The 16,622-nt window shown below is 44.6% G+C and overlaps 1 protein-coding gene across 1 annotated transcript in view; it reads left to right on the forward strand.

The window, feature by feature from the left end:
* ascc3 (activating signal cointegrator 1 complex subunit 3) overlaps positions 1 to 16,622 on the forward strand; it is a 138,889-nt gene that overhangs the window by 33,856 nt on the left and 88,411 nt on the right. The window contains exons 8-9 of the mRNA XM_084174465.1: positions 45 to 180; positions 1,326 to 1,451. Of these exons, the coding sequence (XP_084030591.1) occupies positions 45 to 180; positions 1,326 to 1,451 (262 nt within the window). The remainder of the gene's footprint in view (positions 1 to 44; positions 181 to 1,325; positions 1,452 to 16,622) is intronic.

Below are 16,622 nucleotides of genomic sequence, written 5' to 3' on the forward strand. Positions count from 1 at the left end.
GTTGATGAATGGTTGTGTGTGTGGTCCTGGTTCTGTTTCTCCAGAGAGCAGGCCCTGCTAACAGCACGGCGGTCTCCAGTGCTGAGCAGAGAGAGGGTGTACGAACGCATCCGATACCCCAACGTCTATGACTGCTACGCCGAGGCCACCAAGACCTCCGCCTTTGTAGGGGGAGCCAAGGTACAGTACGTGGGGATGATCAGAGGTGCGTCACAAATTACACCCTATTCCTTATATAATGCACTACCTTTGAGCAGGCTCCATAGGGCTCTGGTCAAAAGTAGTGCACTATGTAGGGATGAGGGAATAGGGTGCCGTTTGGGACAAAGCCCTGTACTGCCCAATACCAAATCTACGCCCTATACGCTTGACCGCTAGACCATCATGTTCTATCCAAATAAACAATGACTGTAACAAGACTATAAGACATTTTCAAATCCTGCCCACCTGTATTAATGGGCAAAATGAACAGTTGGTATTAGTTTGTATTACTTACATTTCTTATTCATAGTGACAGGGAGGAAGTGGATAGGGTACTCACCCGCGTGCACACACTCACACACACACACACACACACACACACACACACACACACACACACACACACACACACACACACACACACACACACACACACACACACACACACACACACACACACACACACACACACACACACACACACACACACACTCACACACACACTCACTCTCACACACACACACACTCACTCACACACACACACACACACACACACACACACACACACTCACACACACTCACACACTCACACACACACACACACACTCACACACACACACTCACACTCACACTCACACTCACACTCACACTCACACACACTCACACTCACACTCACACACACACTAACACACACACACACACACACACACACACTTTTCAGTTCTTTGTTTACCCACCATCCTTCACGGCAGTCTGTTCCCTTATTACATACCAGCACCCACCATATTACCCACAAGCCACTGCTTTACAATTTTTCATTCCTGCTGCTTTTTCACTCACTATTTACTATTTTCTTTAGTCCTCAGTTCAGTAGGAGCAGGTGGGGTAGAGGAAATAATGTTCACTGGAAAGTTGATACATTTTCAAATCTGAACATGACTTTTGCAATGTTTTGAATGTGTTTATTTTCAAGTTGAGGCAGTGTTTGTTGATGTTTTACTATGTGTATTGTAATATGTTCAATATTATGTAGTGCAGCTTGTAATATATAGATTGGGGTGGAAATGTACTTTGTGTAATGTGGTGCGTAGTTAATGTTTGGGATGTGGTTGTGTTGTGTTCAGCTGATGTTACCAGACGGGATAAAGAGGGAGAACAATAAGATGTATGAAGAGGTGGAGATTCCTCCTAGTGATCCCATGCCCATCAGCTTTGAGGAGAAACCCATCTACATCTCTGAACTGGACGAGGTAAGACACCCAATGGGGGGGGGGGGGGGGGGGGGGTGATATAATGTACTAGCCTAAAATATAAACTGACAAAAGCACATATCACAGCATACTACACATCACAGATTTTTACATACAGACTGTTTTAAAGGACCAAATAGTTGTCTGCTTCGTGTTTTCTTTTTTGCCATGGATAAAATATTGCCATACTGGTATTGTCCCGGCCCCACTATTTAGCAATAAGCATTATCACATGACGTAGCCCACCTGATGCAGCGTAGTGGCTATAAATAAATAGGCTGAGGCTTGCCCATCTGCGTTTACCCTATTGCATCACAAACTCTAAAGTTTAAACATTAGGCTATCTTGTTTCTAGTTATAGCAACACATTGATGACTTGAATGTCCCCCAAAAATGTTCCACTGACACTCAGCCAACCCAGGATCACGTACTGTGAATATAATGTAGGCCTACCTGTTACGCCTGACGTGTTACATTTAGCCCTGGTCTTCCCTTTCCATGGCAGGTTCCAGGCATAAGCAATATAAGTCTAGCCAGCTATCTCAACTTGTAGTAATCATGGCCAAATACCGTCCGGGCATGCAGTACACGTGCCCAGGGGCCCTGACCTCCAGGGGGCCCCCCCATTGATTTTGTTAGTCACTCATATCATATTAACACGGCGTAAGTCATGGCAAAATGTGTAGAATTGCAGGAAATTAGCTTTAAAACGGCATTTCTCCCTGCTTGTTTGTCTATCGAGATTGCATGGCTCTGTGCTCGATTTTATACACCTATCAGCAATGGGTGTGACTGAGGTAGGTAGTGCAGGTATAGGGGTAAGGTGACTAGGCATCAGAAATTTGATAAACAGAGTAGCAGCAGCGTATATCATGATTGTATGGGAGTCAGTATAAATGTATGTGCATATTATATGTGTGTAAGTCAATTATGGTTTGAGTGTGCATAAGTGTGTAGGCCCCTGTGAGTGTGCATAGAGACTATAAGAATAAAATACAAGGGTCAACTCAGATAGTCTGTGTAGCTTATTTGTTAGCTACAGTATTTAGCAGTCTTATGGCGTGGGGATAGAAGCTGTTCAGGTGCCTGTTGGTGTAAGACTTGATGCACCGGTACCGCTTGCCGTGCGAAAGCAGAGGGAACAGTCTATGGCTTGGGTGGTTGGAGTCTTTTAACGATTTTCCGGGCCTTCCTTTCACACCGCCTGATATAGAGGTCCTGGATGGCAGGGAGCTCGGCCCCAGTGATGTACTGGTCTGTCTGCACCACCCTCTGTAGCACCATGCGATTGAAGGCGGTGCTATTGCCATACCAAGCAGTGTTACAGCCAGTCAAGATGCTCTCAGTGGTACAGCTGTAGAACTTTTTGAGCCTATATTCTTAGCCTACTATAAAATGTGTGTTGACTGTGATCAGGGTAGCCTACGTGTGTCTTGTCTGTTTAATGAACAAAATAACTATTGATTTCATGTGCATGCTGCAGCCATGTAGGCTGCACAGACCAGTAACATAAACTCAAAATATGCCATTCTATTATTTTGAAAATAAATTGTATTAGTCTTATAATGTTTCTTAGGATCTGCCTAAAACCAATTAATAATGGATTTCTTTGTGATGGTGTATATTCAATGGATATATTATAATAGACATCCACCCACATCGGCCCACGGCTACTCCCACTGCTAAACTTGCCGGCATGTGCACGGGAGATATAAAAGGCTTATCCCGGCAAGAATATGGTAAAAAAATAAAATAAATTACAGGCAACATACCGTAAAGTCTGTCTGTAAAGGGTATTCGTGTGACTGTGTGAGTGCCAGCCAGGGCGTGCTCAATTTCACTCCCCGGTGTCCATATTCCAGCGACTGGGAGCGGTCTGGAGCCATAATGGGCAGTGAGTGATGTTGAGTCTTAATGGAAGTGCTGTAGTTCTCAGCTAGCTGTCTAGAGCCACAATGGCCTCTCCTCTCTGACTGACAGGCTGAGTGACAGGCTTACAAATCTGCTCTGAGCCAATAGCAGGGGTCACTGGGCCGGACTGACAGACGGGTGAGCCAATCCCCACCCAGCCATTTGGGAGATGGGAGTACAGAGGAGTTGTCAGTTGGCTTCAGTTCAATCACATCACTGTCTTTTCTTCTGGTTCTTCATCTAGACTTCTGGAGTCATTCTGTATGGGATCATGGTGGGATGTTTAGAAATAGTTTGTTGTGAAATGCACTACATTCAAACTTGAATAGATTTTGGGTAGAATCCTCAGTGTGGAATTAACTGGCTCGTGTGACTCCCCTGAATGTGCCCAAAACATGGCATCATATCTGAAGATGACTGGATATGTTTTAACCTTGGAACATATTTTGTCATATTTGAAGAGTACTCCTGGAATTGTTCACTTCACTTAACCTGTCTGTCACTCAAGATGACAGGCATACTGTGTGTATGTGTGTGTGATCGCAGGCTGAGACAAATTGATTAAGAGAAGGATTGGTCATGCATGTGTGGTTGTTGTTATTTCTGTGGTGTGTGTGACGCTGGCTCAGGTGTTTGTCTCCCTGCCTGTCACTCATTATCTTCATTAGGCTTTCTTAAATGCTAAATGTGTAAATGTTCATATCTATAGTGTTTTTTTCCTTGGAAACATGTCAGTGTCACACTCAATCCCCAATCAATCACTAGCTTCCTCTAGTGGGCTAAGTGGAGTTTTGGCTCTTTTGCTTTTACACCCATTCAGCTATTCCAAAGAGGGTACTTCATGAAGCGGGCTGGGATTGGGTATGAGAGTATCACTTTCAAAAAGCTCTCTCCCACACTAGGGCTGGGACGATACCAGTATCGAGGCAAGGACACAAAACACTAAGCGGATTTAACTTCTTTAGGAAATCAGCCCTAATGTTGGAAACAGACATCATTACTGTATGTTGTTTTCCAAGCTATAGCACACAATATTTTACATACAGCAAAGAATTTGGTCTGCTGTAGTGTTTTCATTTTTGCCATGGAAAAAGTATTGGCATACTGGTATCATCCCGGCCTTATCCCACACTTAGTGATTGATACCTCAGGGCCTGTCTCCTTCCTTAACCCCAGCCCCATCTCCAACCCTGGCTTCACCCCTAGCCCAGGGTTCAGTAGCCTTGGCTATTACCTGCATCTTCAAGTCTCGCTTTTAAGAGCCTCCTGGCACATCAAACAGTAAGTGCTCCAAGGGACCAGGCATTTGAGAGGAAGGGTTGCCCAAGTGCCTGAATGGAGGGGAAAAACATAGTTGTATACACACATGCGCGTCCCACTCAAGGCAGGCACGGTCTTTTGCGCGAAGAGTATTTGATAGTATTCAGTAGTATTTGAAAGAAAACATACTATTGGAACCCAGGTCTGATGTGAGCCCTCACATGCAACAGCATCCCCTCTGAGCCGTGGAAGAACCCTTAGTCCTCATCATGAAGGAAGTGATCAATGTCAGAGGCTCTCCTCTACTCTAAGTGGAATGAGTTGGGATGGACAGACAGGATTGATCTCTCTCTCTCTCTCTCTCCCAGCAGCTAATTTCCTGTTTATTTTTGTCTCACAGGAAACAATTAATTACAGTACACCAGGGCATGATAAGTTTGTGGTTGTGTCTTACATAGAGTTAATCAATAAAGCGCCTTTTCACCGTTTTGTTCATTCTGTAGCCCTGGCCGTCACAAAATGAATTTACAAGTTCCACCTTTACAAAACAAAAAGAGAATGAGAATAAAAATATATATAAAAAAGTGAATTCTCATCTTTTCTTTTCGTTTTTTGAAAAGCCTTATCTTTCTTTCTTGTCTTTTTTTGTTCTGAGATTCTCCCCATCTCTCCAGTCGCTCCAGCAGGCTACATTCCCTGCTTCCTGTTCTGTTTGAAACCCCAGTGTGACTGATCAAGATTGATATGGAGCCTCTTCAGCTGAGCGATGTGAATTAGCCCCTAGAGAAGGAGCTCCTCTATTCATTAGCTTAAGCCGGGCTACTCAAACAAAATACCTCACTCTTTTTAAGCGCCAAGCACACAACGCTGAGGCTAATAAGGCTTTACGTGCTATTAGGAGCAGCGCTTTGTAAGGCAGGCCGAACCGAAAGCCTTTCAGCTTTTTTTTCCCCTTCCCTTTCTTTCCCCACCATCACGCAGAGTAGCGTAGATTGTCATTTATTGAAAGGTGGAATGGCCAACAGGTCTTTGCCCGGCCTGGCATGCCTTTAATAGCAATGTGAAACATTAAAAGTGGGGGATTTATTAGGGGGCCTTTTAACTAATGAATCAGGGGCCCATGCGTCCTGCTCTCGTCACGCTGGTAAAAGCCTTCCTAATTTCTGTGAATAAATATGTGTGTGCGTGCGAGAGAGAGAGAGATGCAGAGAGAGAGAGATCGAGAGAGGTTGGCTTTCGTCCTAGTGCTGACAGAAAAACAACACAACAACCCCCCCACACTATCTCGAAACATGACTACCTACACATCCAGTACATAGGCTAGGCACTAAGAGATGTACTGATATATCAACTGAAATATCCATGGAGGCTTGAGAAGACACGGACTAGGGTTGCAACGGGAGGGTATATTACTGGAAACATTCTAAATGTACCAGTAAACTACCAGAATGTTGGTATCTTTCAATGATTTTATGTAATCTATCACACGACATCTAGTGGCATTGTTGATTAGATGCTTTTTAAATTAATTCGACTATTTTCTCATGAACCATATGGTCTAGCTACTAGAAACTCATGGACAGTATGGACACAGATATACAAAATGTATACTATATATCAATACATTTTTTAAAAGTTATTCAAGTATAACTGACCAAAGTTACATTATATTGCCATAGCTTTTCTGTTATTTACCAAAATTACTGAAGATTCTGGTAACTTTGGCAAATTACCGGTAGCTTTGCAACCCTAACAGACACATCCTATCCTCCTAGGAACTGCTAATCAGGACCACACTCCTCCTCAAGGATTTTAAGAAGACTTGACTTACGTTAAGAGATATGGTTATTCCCAAAGGGGAGCGCTGAATTGAGAGATAGGATTTAGGAGCGTACGTGCGTGTGCTGATGGTTTTTACTATCCCTAGTGGGTTTTTTAAAGGGCAGGAACATGAGTGAAGAATGTGAGATAGTTTCCTGCCAAACCCTGGTTGTATATTCTCCTACAGCTTCTTCTCCTAAGTGGATAGTGAACACTTAGCCTGTTTTCTTCATAGACGTTGGCATGATTGTGTACTGATGGACAGGGTTATCCATCTACTCTGTTGTCATAGAGACAGGAAGGGGCAGAGGGGCTTGTGGTGCGTGCGCTGGGGTGTGATGGTTGGAATCATGTGTGGACTCACTCTTCTATCCTCAGGTCCTTACTAGGTGTCTCTCTCCTCACTGAAACCTTCATGTGTCCAAACCTCCAAGAGGAGTGTAGGCTTGCTGGAGGGGTGGAGTAAGCACGCTAGAGTTCTATGATTTATCACGGAGACTCTTGTAAATTAAGTGAGATGGGTTTCCTCCTTCCTCCTCCTGTCTTATCTCCAAATTCAATGTTCAACCCTCCCCCATTAGTGTCCCCCCCACTCGTTGGTGTCTCTGCCTCACCCTTCAGTTTGAGGGACGTGGGTCCTGTGTTCTGGACTGTGGCAGGAGAACACGAGACAGAGCAGGGAATGCCATCCATAATTATTCTGTCCTTATTGCGTTTCCTAATCCAGTTTTGATTTCCTCCTCAGTTCACGTGTGTGTTTGCTCAGACTTGCAAAGCAGGTATAGGGATGAGAGAGCGAGAGAGAGAGACGGAGAGAGTGGGAGGTGGAAAGAGAGCAGATGGTGGACGGTGGACAGAGGCTTGGAGAGGCCTTGGGGAGTGGCAGCACACATCTCATCTAGAGCCATTACTCTCTCAGGCCGTGTGTGTGTCCGTGTGTGTGTGTCCGTGTGTGTCCGTGTGTGTGTGTGTGTCCGTGTGTGTGTGTGTCCGTGTGTGTGTGTGTCCGTGTGTGTGTGTCCGTGTGTGTGTGTCCGTGTGTGTGTGTCCGTGTGTGTGTGTCCGTGTGTGTGTGTCCGTGTGTGTGTGTGTGTCCGTGTGTGTCCGTGTGTGTGTGTCCGTGTGTGTGTGTGTGTGTCCGTGTGTGTGTGTGTGTGTCCGTGTGTGTGTGTGTCCGTGTGTGTGTGTGTCCGTGTGTGTGTGTGTCCGTGTGTGTGTGTGTCTGTGTGTGTGTGTGTCCGTGTGTGTGTGTCCGTGTGTGTGTGTCCGTGTGTGTGTGTCCGTGTGTGTCCGTGTGTGTGTGTGTCCGTGTGTGTGTGTGAGTCCGCGTGTGTGTGAGTCCGCGTGTGTGTGAGTCCGCGTGTGTGTGTGAGTCCGTGTGTGTGTGTGTGTGAATCCGTATGTGTGTGTGTATGTGTGAGTCCGCGTGTGTGAGTCTGTGTGTGTGTGTGTCTGTTTGTGTGTGTGTGTGTGTGTGTTTGACTCCGTGTGTCTGTGTGTGTATGTATGTGTGTGTGAGTCCGTGTGTGAGTCCGTATGTATGTGTGTGTGAGTCCGTGTGTGAGTCCGTGTGTGTGTGAGTCCGTGTGTATGTCTGTGTGTGGGGGTTGGTGGTCCATAGCTGAGGGGGTTGGTGGTCCATAGCTGAGGGGCTTGGTGGTCCATAGCTGAGGGGCTTGGTGGTCCATAGCTGAGGGGCTTGGTGGTCCATAGCTGAGGGGCTTGGTGGTCCATAGCTGAGGGGCTTGGTGGTCCATAGCTGAGGGGGTTGGTGGTCCATAGCTGAGGGGGTTAGTGGTCCATAGCTGAGGGGGTTGGTGGTCCATAGCTGAGGGGGTTAGTGGTCCATAGCTGAGGGGGTTGGTGGTCCATAGCTGAGGGGCTTGGTGGTCCATAGCTGAGGGGGTTGGGGTGCAGTATATTGGGTGTGGCTGCAGGGTTGGGTTGTTGGGGGAGGGGGACCAAGCAGGTCCCTCTCCTCTCTCCCTTCACCTCTCTTGCACTCTCTCTCTCTCTACCTCTCCCTTTCCCTCTCTCTCTCCCTTTCCCTCTCTCTCTCTCACTCTCTTTCTACTGGTGTGCTGTGGGGAAATTAATGGGCCTCCTGATTGCTGCATCTGCATCTCACTCTTTCAAACTCCACAGTATGTGTGTGTGTGTGTGTGTGTGTTTGGCCAGGTCATTCAGTGCTCTGTGTGTGGGCTTGGAGCAGGCTGATAAGCTGTTTACTAAAACTAGCAATTAAAAGTTGACCAAGCTGTCAATTCAAATGGAATGAAATGGAACTGAAAAGTAATTAAAGGATAGAGTGCAAACAACAACAACTATCTTTTTAGCTCCTCATTAACAATTCACTGAATTTAATTAGTTTAGCACTAACTCATACAGTTAATATATGCTTACATGTATACAGTAGCCACACACACACCACCCTTGCACAGGAGGTAGTCAGTGTTTACATTTTTATGTGAGCAGGTATGTTAAAACTAGGACAGGGAGGCAATTGGACAGACACTGCTTGGTGGGTATTTAGATTTAGCTGTAGAATCATTACTAGGATCTATGAGGGTCCAATTAGTGAGTTTAGAGTGGCTGGTGGATTGGTTCTGTATTGCCAGTTTATTCCCAGTCAGCCTGGTTGGCACTTATGGCCGTAGACTGTGCTAGCACTCTGATAATGAGCCTGCCAGCTTCCATCGCACTCACTACACCATACGGACTTGGACATATACACATAAACACACACACACTACACAGTATGAACCGGCACTGGGACATGCACACACAAACACACACACTACACAGTACGGACTGAGATTGGGATACACAACACACACACCGGTGCTCTGGGCCCAGATGGGTTCGATACTCCCACAAAGTCTGTGGTGAGCGGTCACGTTCCATCCAGCCTGCTCACTTTAACAGAGCGTTCACGGTCACGAGTTAGCCTCATTATGAACTGAACTTAACCATGCTGCTACATTGACCACAGATGTGTATGGTCCTCTATTTGACATCTGGAACTAACAACGTTTTCAGTCGGGGGATAGGCATGGGGGTGTATCAGAATGTAAAGTGATGTTTTAGGTTGGTAGTTGGTCTAGATAGTTGTACATGATGATGATGATGATGATGAATAGGTGGCGACGAAGCTGGAATGAAGGAGTCGTATCTAGGACATTTTTGAGATTGCCCCTTCGAATTGAATTTTGGTTAAACAATTTTCCAAAACGTATTTTTGGTCAAACACGTTTTAAAGTGAGCACCTGTGTGTGGTGGAGCAGAAGTTGTCTGTAACATGGGGAGAGAAGAGCTTTCACAAATGTTATGCTTCAGCTCCAGCTCCAGCCCCCAGCCCCCTCTGGACCTCTCCCATTCCTCCACTCACATCAGCACCACCTGGTCAAGACATTCTGGGGACAACCCTTTGATACCTGCATGGGTCTATCTTTGTCGGGGAGTTGGGTTGGGACATTCCAGTAACTTTCCCCAGATTCCCAGGGTTTCCAGAAATCCCAGTTGGAGGATTCCAGGAATATTCCAACCACGATTTTTGGAAAACCTGGGGATTTTGGGAAAGTTACCAGGATTTTTCAACCCCAGGGGCGAGAAAAACAGGAATCTGAGATTGGTTCTTGAGGTATGTCCTCTTTTTGAATGCCTGGGGGATTAAGTGTGTTTTAGACTCTAATTGAGTTGGAATCTTGCCTGGTGATGTCAAATTGATTTCCTCGCGCAAAGTTTGGCCTTTGTTTCTATGAGTTCATGTGATAATCCCAGTGTGCACACTGATGGACTGATCGCAGACCTGTTCATAAACTCAGTCACAGGAAATAACTCAAACAAACTGAGGGCAGTTGATAAAACAACCATGTACACTGGCCAATGACACAACACAGAAATCATCCCATTTTTTTCTCTTAAACATGAATTGTGGTGTCTACGGTTGGTAGTTTATCTTAGATGTGGTTAACTGTTAGCTATATTTGTGGTGTTTCACTTAGTGCTGAAGATGTATAACCATGCTGGTGTTTGTGGCTTGGAGCCAGGGATTTTTTATGAAATGAATGTTATGTTAACACCTGCATATGGTGGTATCTCAAGTAGCCTACAGTAACATTACCTCTTCAGTGAGTTACTGCTGCTTGGACCCCAGAGACTACTCCTGGCAGGGACAGCTGCATCTCCTATTGGAAGATCTACAGTGCATACATCTGCATAACAATGAAGCCAACCAGAGATGTTTTAAGGAATGAAAAAAAAACATAAACAAAGATCAAAAAGATCATTAAAGGATGGCAACTTCATATTTACAACATGTATGCATTAGCTCAAGGTGAATATTGGGGCAGGCATACATTTGCATGAATTAGCATGTTTAAGGAGTTCGGGACACTGGCTCCTCGTTACCTAGAGACAAAGTCGATAAATCAAAACAAAAGGGGGGCTAGCCGCCTAAAGTGAGCGTGTTTGCCACAGCGACACACTGTGTGTTTAAGTCCTGGTAATTGTGTGTGTGTGTGTGTGTGTGTATTTGTGTGCAGGAGCTGTGCGAAAGAGGGTGAAACAGTGCCGCTCCTAATTCGGAAATGCATATTTATAAATTGGTTGGTGCTCTCAGGACTTGGCCTTGGGGGAAATAATTGGTTAGACAGGAGGACACTCGACTCGCCAGCCTGCTTAGGGAGAGAGGATGAGATGAAGTCAGCCCTACAGTCAATTAGACCAAAGAGAAAGGATGGGAACAAAACAGCACACTGCACTAATATCCATTCCTTTACTCGCTTAGTTCAAAGATAAGTCAAGATGGTGTGTGTAGTATCACCTTTCTCTCTTTCTTTTGCCCTCTTTCTTTTTCTCTCTCTACCCAACATTTCAATGTTTTGTTCCCCGAGCCACTTAGTTATCACTTTTGCCTTATGGCAAGGTGCTCCATCATGCTGGAAAAGGCATTGGTCGTCACCAAACTGTTCTTGTATGGTTGGGAGAAGTTGCTCCCGGAGGATGTGTTGGTACCATTCTTTATTATGGCTGTGTTCTTAGGCAAAATTGTGAGTGAGCCCACTCCCTTGGCTGAGAAGCAACCCCACACATGAATGGTCTCAGGATGCTTTACTGTTGGCATGACACAGGACTGATGGTGTTTTCCGGATGCCCCAAACAATCGGAAAGGGGATTCATCAGAGAAAATGACTTTACCCCAGTCCTCAGCAGTCCAATCCCTGTACCTTTTGCAGAATATCAGTCTGTCCCTGATGTTTTTCCTGGAGAGAAGTGGCTTCCTCGCTGCCCTTCTTGACACCAGGCCATCCTCAAAAAGTATTCGCCTCACTGTGCGTGCAGATGCACTCACACCTGCCTGCTGCCATTCCTGAGCAAGCTCTGCACTGGTGGTGCCCCGATCCCGCAGCTGAATCAACTTTAGGAGACGGTCCTGGTGCTTGCTGGACTTTCTTGGGCGCCCTGAAGCCTTCTTCACAACAATTGAACCTCTCTCCTTGAAGTTCTAAATGGTTGATTTAGGTGCAATCTTACTAGCAGCAATATCCTTGCCTGTGAAGCCCTTTTTGTGCAAAGCAATGATGACGGCACGTATTTCCTTGCAGGTAACCATGGTGAACAGAGGAAGAACAGTGATTTCAAGCACCACCGTCCTTTTAAAGCTTCCAGTCTGTTATTCTAACTCAATCAGCATGACAGAGTGATATCCAGCCTTGTCCTCGTCAACACTCATCTGTGTTAACGAGAGAATCACTGACATGATGGCAGCTGGTCCTTTTGTGGCAGGGCTGAAATGCAGTGGAAATGTTTTTTGGGGGATTAAGTTCATTTTCATGGCAAAGAGGGACTTTGCAATTAATTGCAATTCATCTGATCACTCTTCATAACATTCTGGAGTATATGCAAATTGCCATCATAAAAACTGAGGCAGCAGACTATGTGAAAATTAATATTTGTGTCAATCTCAAAAATTTTGACCACGACTGTACACATACATACAGTACCAGTCAAGTTTGGACACACCTACTCATTCCAAGGTTTTTCTTTATATTGACTATTCTACATTGTAGAATAATAGTGAAGACATCAAAACTATGAAATAACACATATGGAATCATGTAGTAACCAGAAAAGTGTTAAACAAATCATAATATATTTTATATTTGAGATTCTTCAAATAGCCACCCTTTGCCTTGACAGCTTTGCACACTCTTGGCATTCTCTCAACCAGCTTCACCTAGAATGTGTTTCCAACATTCTTGAAGGAGTTCCCACATATGCTGAGCACTTGTTGGCTGCTTTTCCTTCACTCTGCCATCCGACTCATCCCTAACCATCTCAATTGGGTTGATGTCGGGGGATTGTGGAGGCCAGGTCATCTGATGCAGCACTCCATCACTCTCCTTCTTGGCCAAATGGCTCTTACACAGACTGGATGTGTGTTGGGTCATTGTCCTGTTGAAAAACAAATGATAGTCCCTCTAAGCCCAAACCAGATGGGATGGTGTATCGCTGTAGAATGCTGTGGTAGACATGCTGGTTAAGTGTGCCTTGAATTCTAAATAAATCACAGACAGTGTCACCAGCAAAGCACCCCCACACCATAACACCTCCTCCTCCATGCTTTACGGTGGGAACTACACATGCAGAGATCATCCGTTCACCCACACCGCGTCTCACAAAGACACGGCGGTTTGAACCAAAAATCTTACATTTGGCCTCCAGTCTAATGTCCATTGCTCGTGTTTCTTGGCCCAAGCAGGTCCCTTCTTCTTATTGGTGTCCTTTAGTAGTGGTTTCTTTGCAGCAATTCGACCATGAAGGCCTGATTCACACAGTCCCCTCTGAACAGTTGATTTTGAGATGTGTCTGTTACTTGAACTGGTAACTCTAATGAGCTTATCCTCTGCAGCAGAGGTAACTCTGGGTCTTCCATTCCTGTGGTGGTCCTCATGAGACCCAGTTTCATCATAGCGCTTGATGGTTTTTGCGACTGCACTTTAAGAAAATTTAAAAGTTCTTGAAATGTTCCGTATTGACTGACCTTCATGTCTTAAAGTAATGATGGACTGTCGTTTCTCTTTGCTTATTTGAGCTGTTCTTGCCATAATATGGACTTGGTCTTTTACCAAATAGGGCTATCTTCTGTATACCCCGCCTACCTTGTCACAACACAACTGATTGGCTCAAACACATTAAGAAGGAAATCAATTCCACAAATTTACTTTTAGGAAGGTACACCTGTTAATTGAAATATATTACAGGTGACTACCTCATGAAGCTGGTTGAGAGAATGCCAAGCGTGTGCAAAGCTGTCATCAAGGCAAAGGGTGGCTATTTGAAGAATCTCAAATATAAAATATATAATAAAAATAAAGAAAAACCGTTGAATGAGTAGGTCTGTCCAAACTTTTGACTGGTATTGTATATATGTATGTGTGTGTATGTGTATGTATGTGTGTATATATATATATATATATATATATATACAGTGGGGGAAAAAAAGTATTTAGTTAGCCACCAATTGTGCAAGTTCTCCCACTTAAAAAGATGAGAGAGGCCTGTACTTTTCTTCATAGGTACACGTACAATCATACAATGTGATTTTCTGGATTTTTGTTTTAGATTCCGTCTCTCACAGTTGAAGTGTACCTATGATAAAAATTACAGACCTCTACATGCTTTGTAAGTAGGAAAACCTGCAAAATCGGCAGTGTATCAAATACTTGTTCTCCCCACTATATATATATATATATGTGGGGAAAAAAGTATTTAGTCAGCCACCAATTGTGCAAGTTCTCCCACTTAAAAAGATGAGAGAGGCCTGTAATTTTCATCATGGGTACACGTCAACTATGACAGACAAAATGAGACTTTTTTTTCCAGAAAATCACATTGTAGGATTTTTTATGAATTTATTTGCAAATTATGGTGGAAAATAAGTATTTGGTCAATAACAAAAGTTTCTCAATACTTTGTTATATACCCTTTGTTGGCAATGACACAGGTCAAACGTTTTCTGTAAGTCTTCACAAGGTTTTCACACACTGTTGCTGGTATTTTGGCCCATTCCTCCATGCAGAGCTCCTCTAGAGCAGTGATGTTTTGGGGCTGTCACTGGGCAACACGGACTTTCAACTCCCTCCAAAGATTTTCTATGGGTTTGAGATCTGGAGACTAGCTAGGCCACTCCAGGACCTTGAAATGCTTTTTACGAAGCCACTCCTTCGTTGCCCGGGCGGTGTGTTTGGGATCATTGTCATGCTGAAAGACCCAGCCACGTTTCATCTTCAATGCCCTTGCTGATGGAAGGAGGTTTTCACTCAAAATCTCACGATACATGGCCCTGTTCATTCTTTCCTTTACACGGATCAGTCGTCCTGGTCCCTTTGCAAAAAAACAGCCCCAAAGCATGATGTTTCCACCCCCATGCTTCACAGTAGGTATGGTGTTCTTTGGATGCAACTCAGCATTCTTTGTCCTCCAAACACGACGAGTTGAGTTTTTACCAAAAAGTTATATTTTGGTTTCATCTGACCATATGACATTCTCCCAATCCTCTTCTGGATCATCCAAATGCACTCTAGCAAACTTCAGACGGGCCTGGACATGTACTGGCTTAAGCAGGGGGACACGTCTGGCACTGCAGGATTTGAGTCCCTGGCGGCGTAGTGTGTTACTGATGGTAGGCTTTGTTACTTTGGTCCCAGCTCTCTGCAGGTCATTCACTAGGTCCCCCCGTGTGGTTCTGGGATTTTTGCTCACCGTTCTTGTGATCATTTTGACCCCACGGGGTGAGATCTTGCGTGGAGCCCCAGATCGTGGGAGATTATCAGTGGTCTTGTATGTCTTCCATTTCCTAATAATTGCTCCCACAGTTGATTTCTTCAAATCAAGCTGCTTACCTATTGCAGATTCAGTCTTCCCAGCCTGGTGCAGGTCTACAATTTTGTTTCTGGTGTACTTTGACAGCTCTTTGGTCTTGGCCGTAGTAGAGTTTGGAGTGTGACTGTTTGAGGTTGTGGACAGGTGTCTTTTATACTGATAACAAGTTCAAACAGGTGCCATTAATACAGGTAACGAGTGGAGGGCAGAGGAGCCTCTTAAAGAAGAAGTTACAGGTCTGTGAGAGCCAGAAATCTTGCTTGTTTGTAGGTGAGCAAATACTTATTTTCCACCATAATTTGCAAATAAATTCATAAAAAATCCTACAATGTGATTTTCTGGAGAAAAAAATTCTCAATTTGTCTGTCATAGTTGACGTGTACCTATGATGAAAATTACAGGCCTCTCTCATCTTTTTAAGTGGGAGAACTTGCATAATTGGTGGCTGACTAAATACTTTTTTTCCCCACTGTGTGTATGTATGTATATATATATATATATATTCCTCTCTCTGGTGTGAGACAGGTACATGAGTATCCGTGGCCAGCGCTAGCCAACTAGCTGTCAGAGTAGAGGCCCCTGCTTCTCCACCATTCGTTCTTTCGCTCAGTGCCATGTTGAAACCACAATCGTCCTTCAGCCTTCCACCGGCTTAAGTGGACTCTAATAAAGTTGCTCTTTGATGCATTAATAATTGATCCTATTCCTCCTGCCGTCATCAGAGTTGGGTTGGGTTGCCATGGCCGCAGGGCTGCCTCCAGCCTCTTCTCTCCTCTAGCCCCAGTCCCTAGATGACACGCAGCATTCAAATTATTTATTTTTATGAGTGTCAGAGTGAAACGGGGAGGAAGAGGAGAGTGATGACATATTTTTAATGAATCCTTAAATAAATGATACTGCTGTCTAAGCTCAAGACATCCCGGTCCACTCCGAGAGAGAGAGCGAGACAGAGAGAGAGAAAGAGTTGATAGAGGGAGCATGAAGTAAAAGATAGCTATGAAGTGAGTGAGAGAGGGAGATTGATGGACAGACAGGGACAGAGCACACACCTGGACCTGCAGTGACAAGTCTGTACTGTCATCTCAACCATCTCAACTGTACTGTACACTGTAGTCATCATTACCTATTGCAAGGCAAAGGGCTCCATTTAGAGTTGTCTGCCAGTGTGACAGTATGTCTCAGTAGAATTACTAGTGATTTTACTGTCATTGGTATGTAATGTAAGTAGGGCTTATAGTTCTGTGTCTCTCTCCCTAGGAGTGAGGATGGCCGGAGCAGTTAACTGCCCACTCT

Source organism: Coregonus lavaretus (genome assembly GCF_964263955.1).
Source record: "Coregonus lavaretus genome assembly, chromosome: 13".
Taxonomy (NCBI): Eukaryota; Metazoa; Chordata; class Actinopteri; order Salmoniformes; family Salmonidae; genus Coregonus; species Coregonus lavaretus.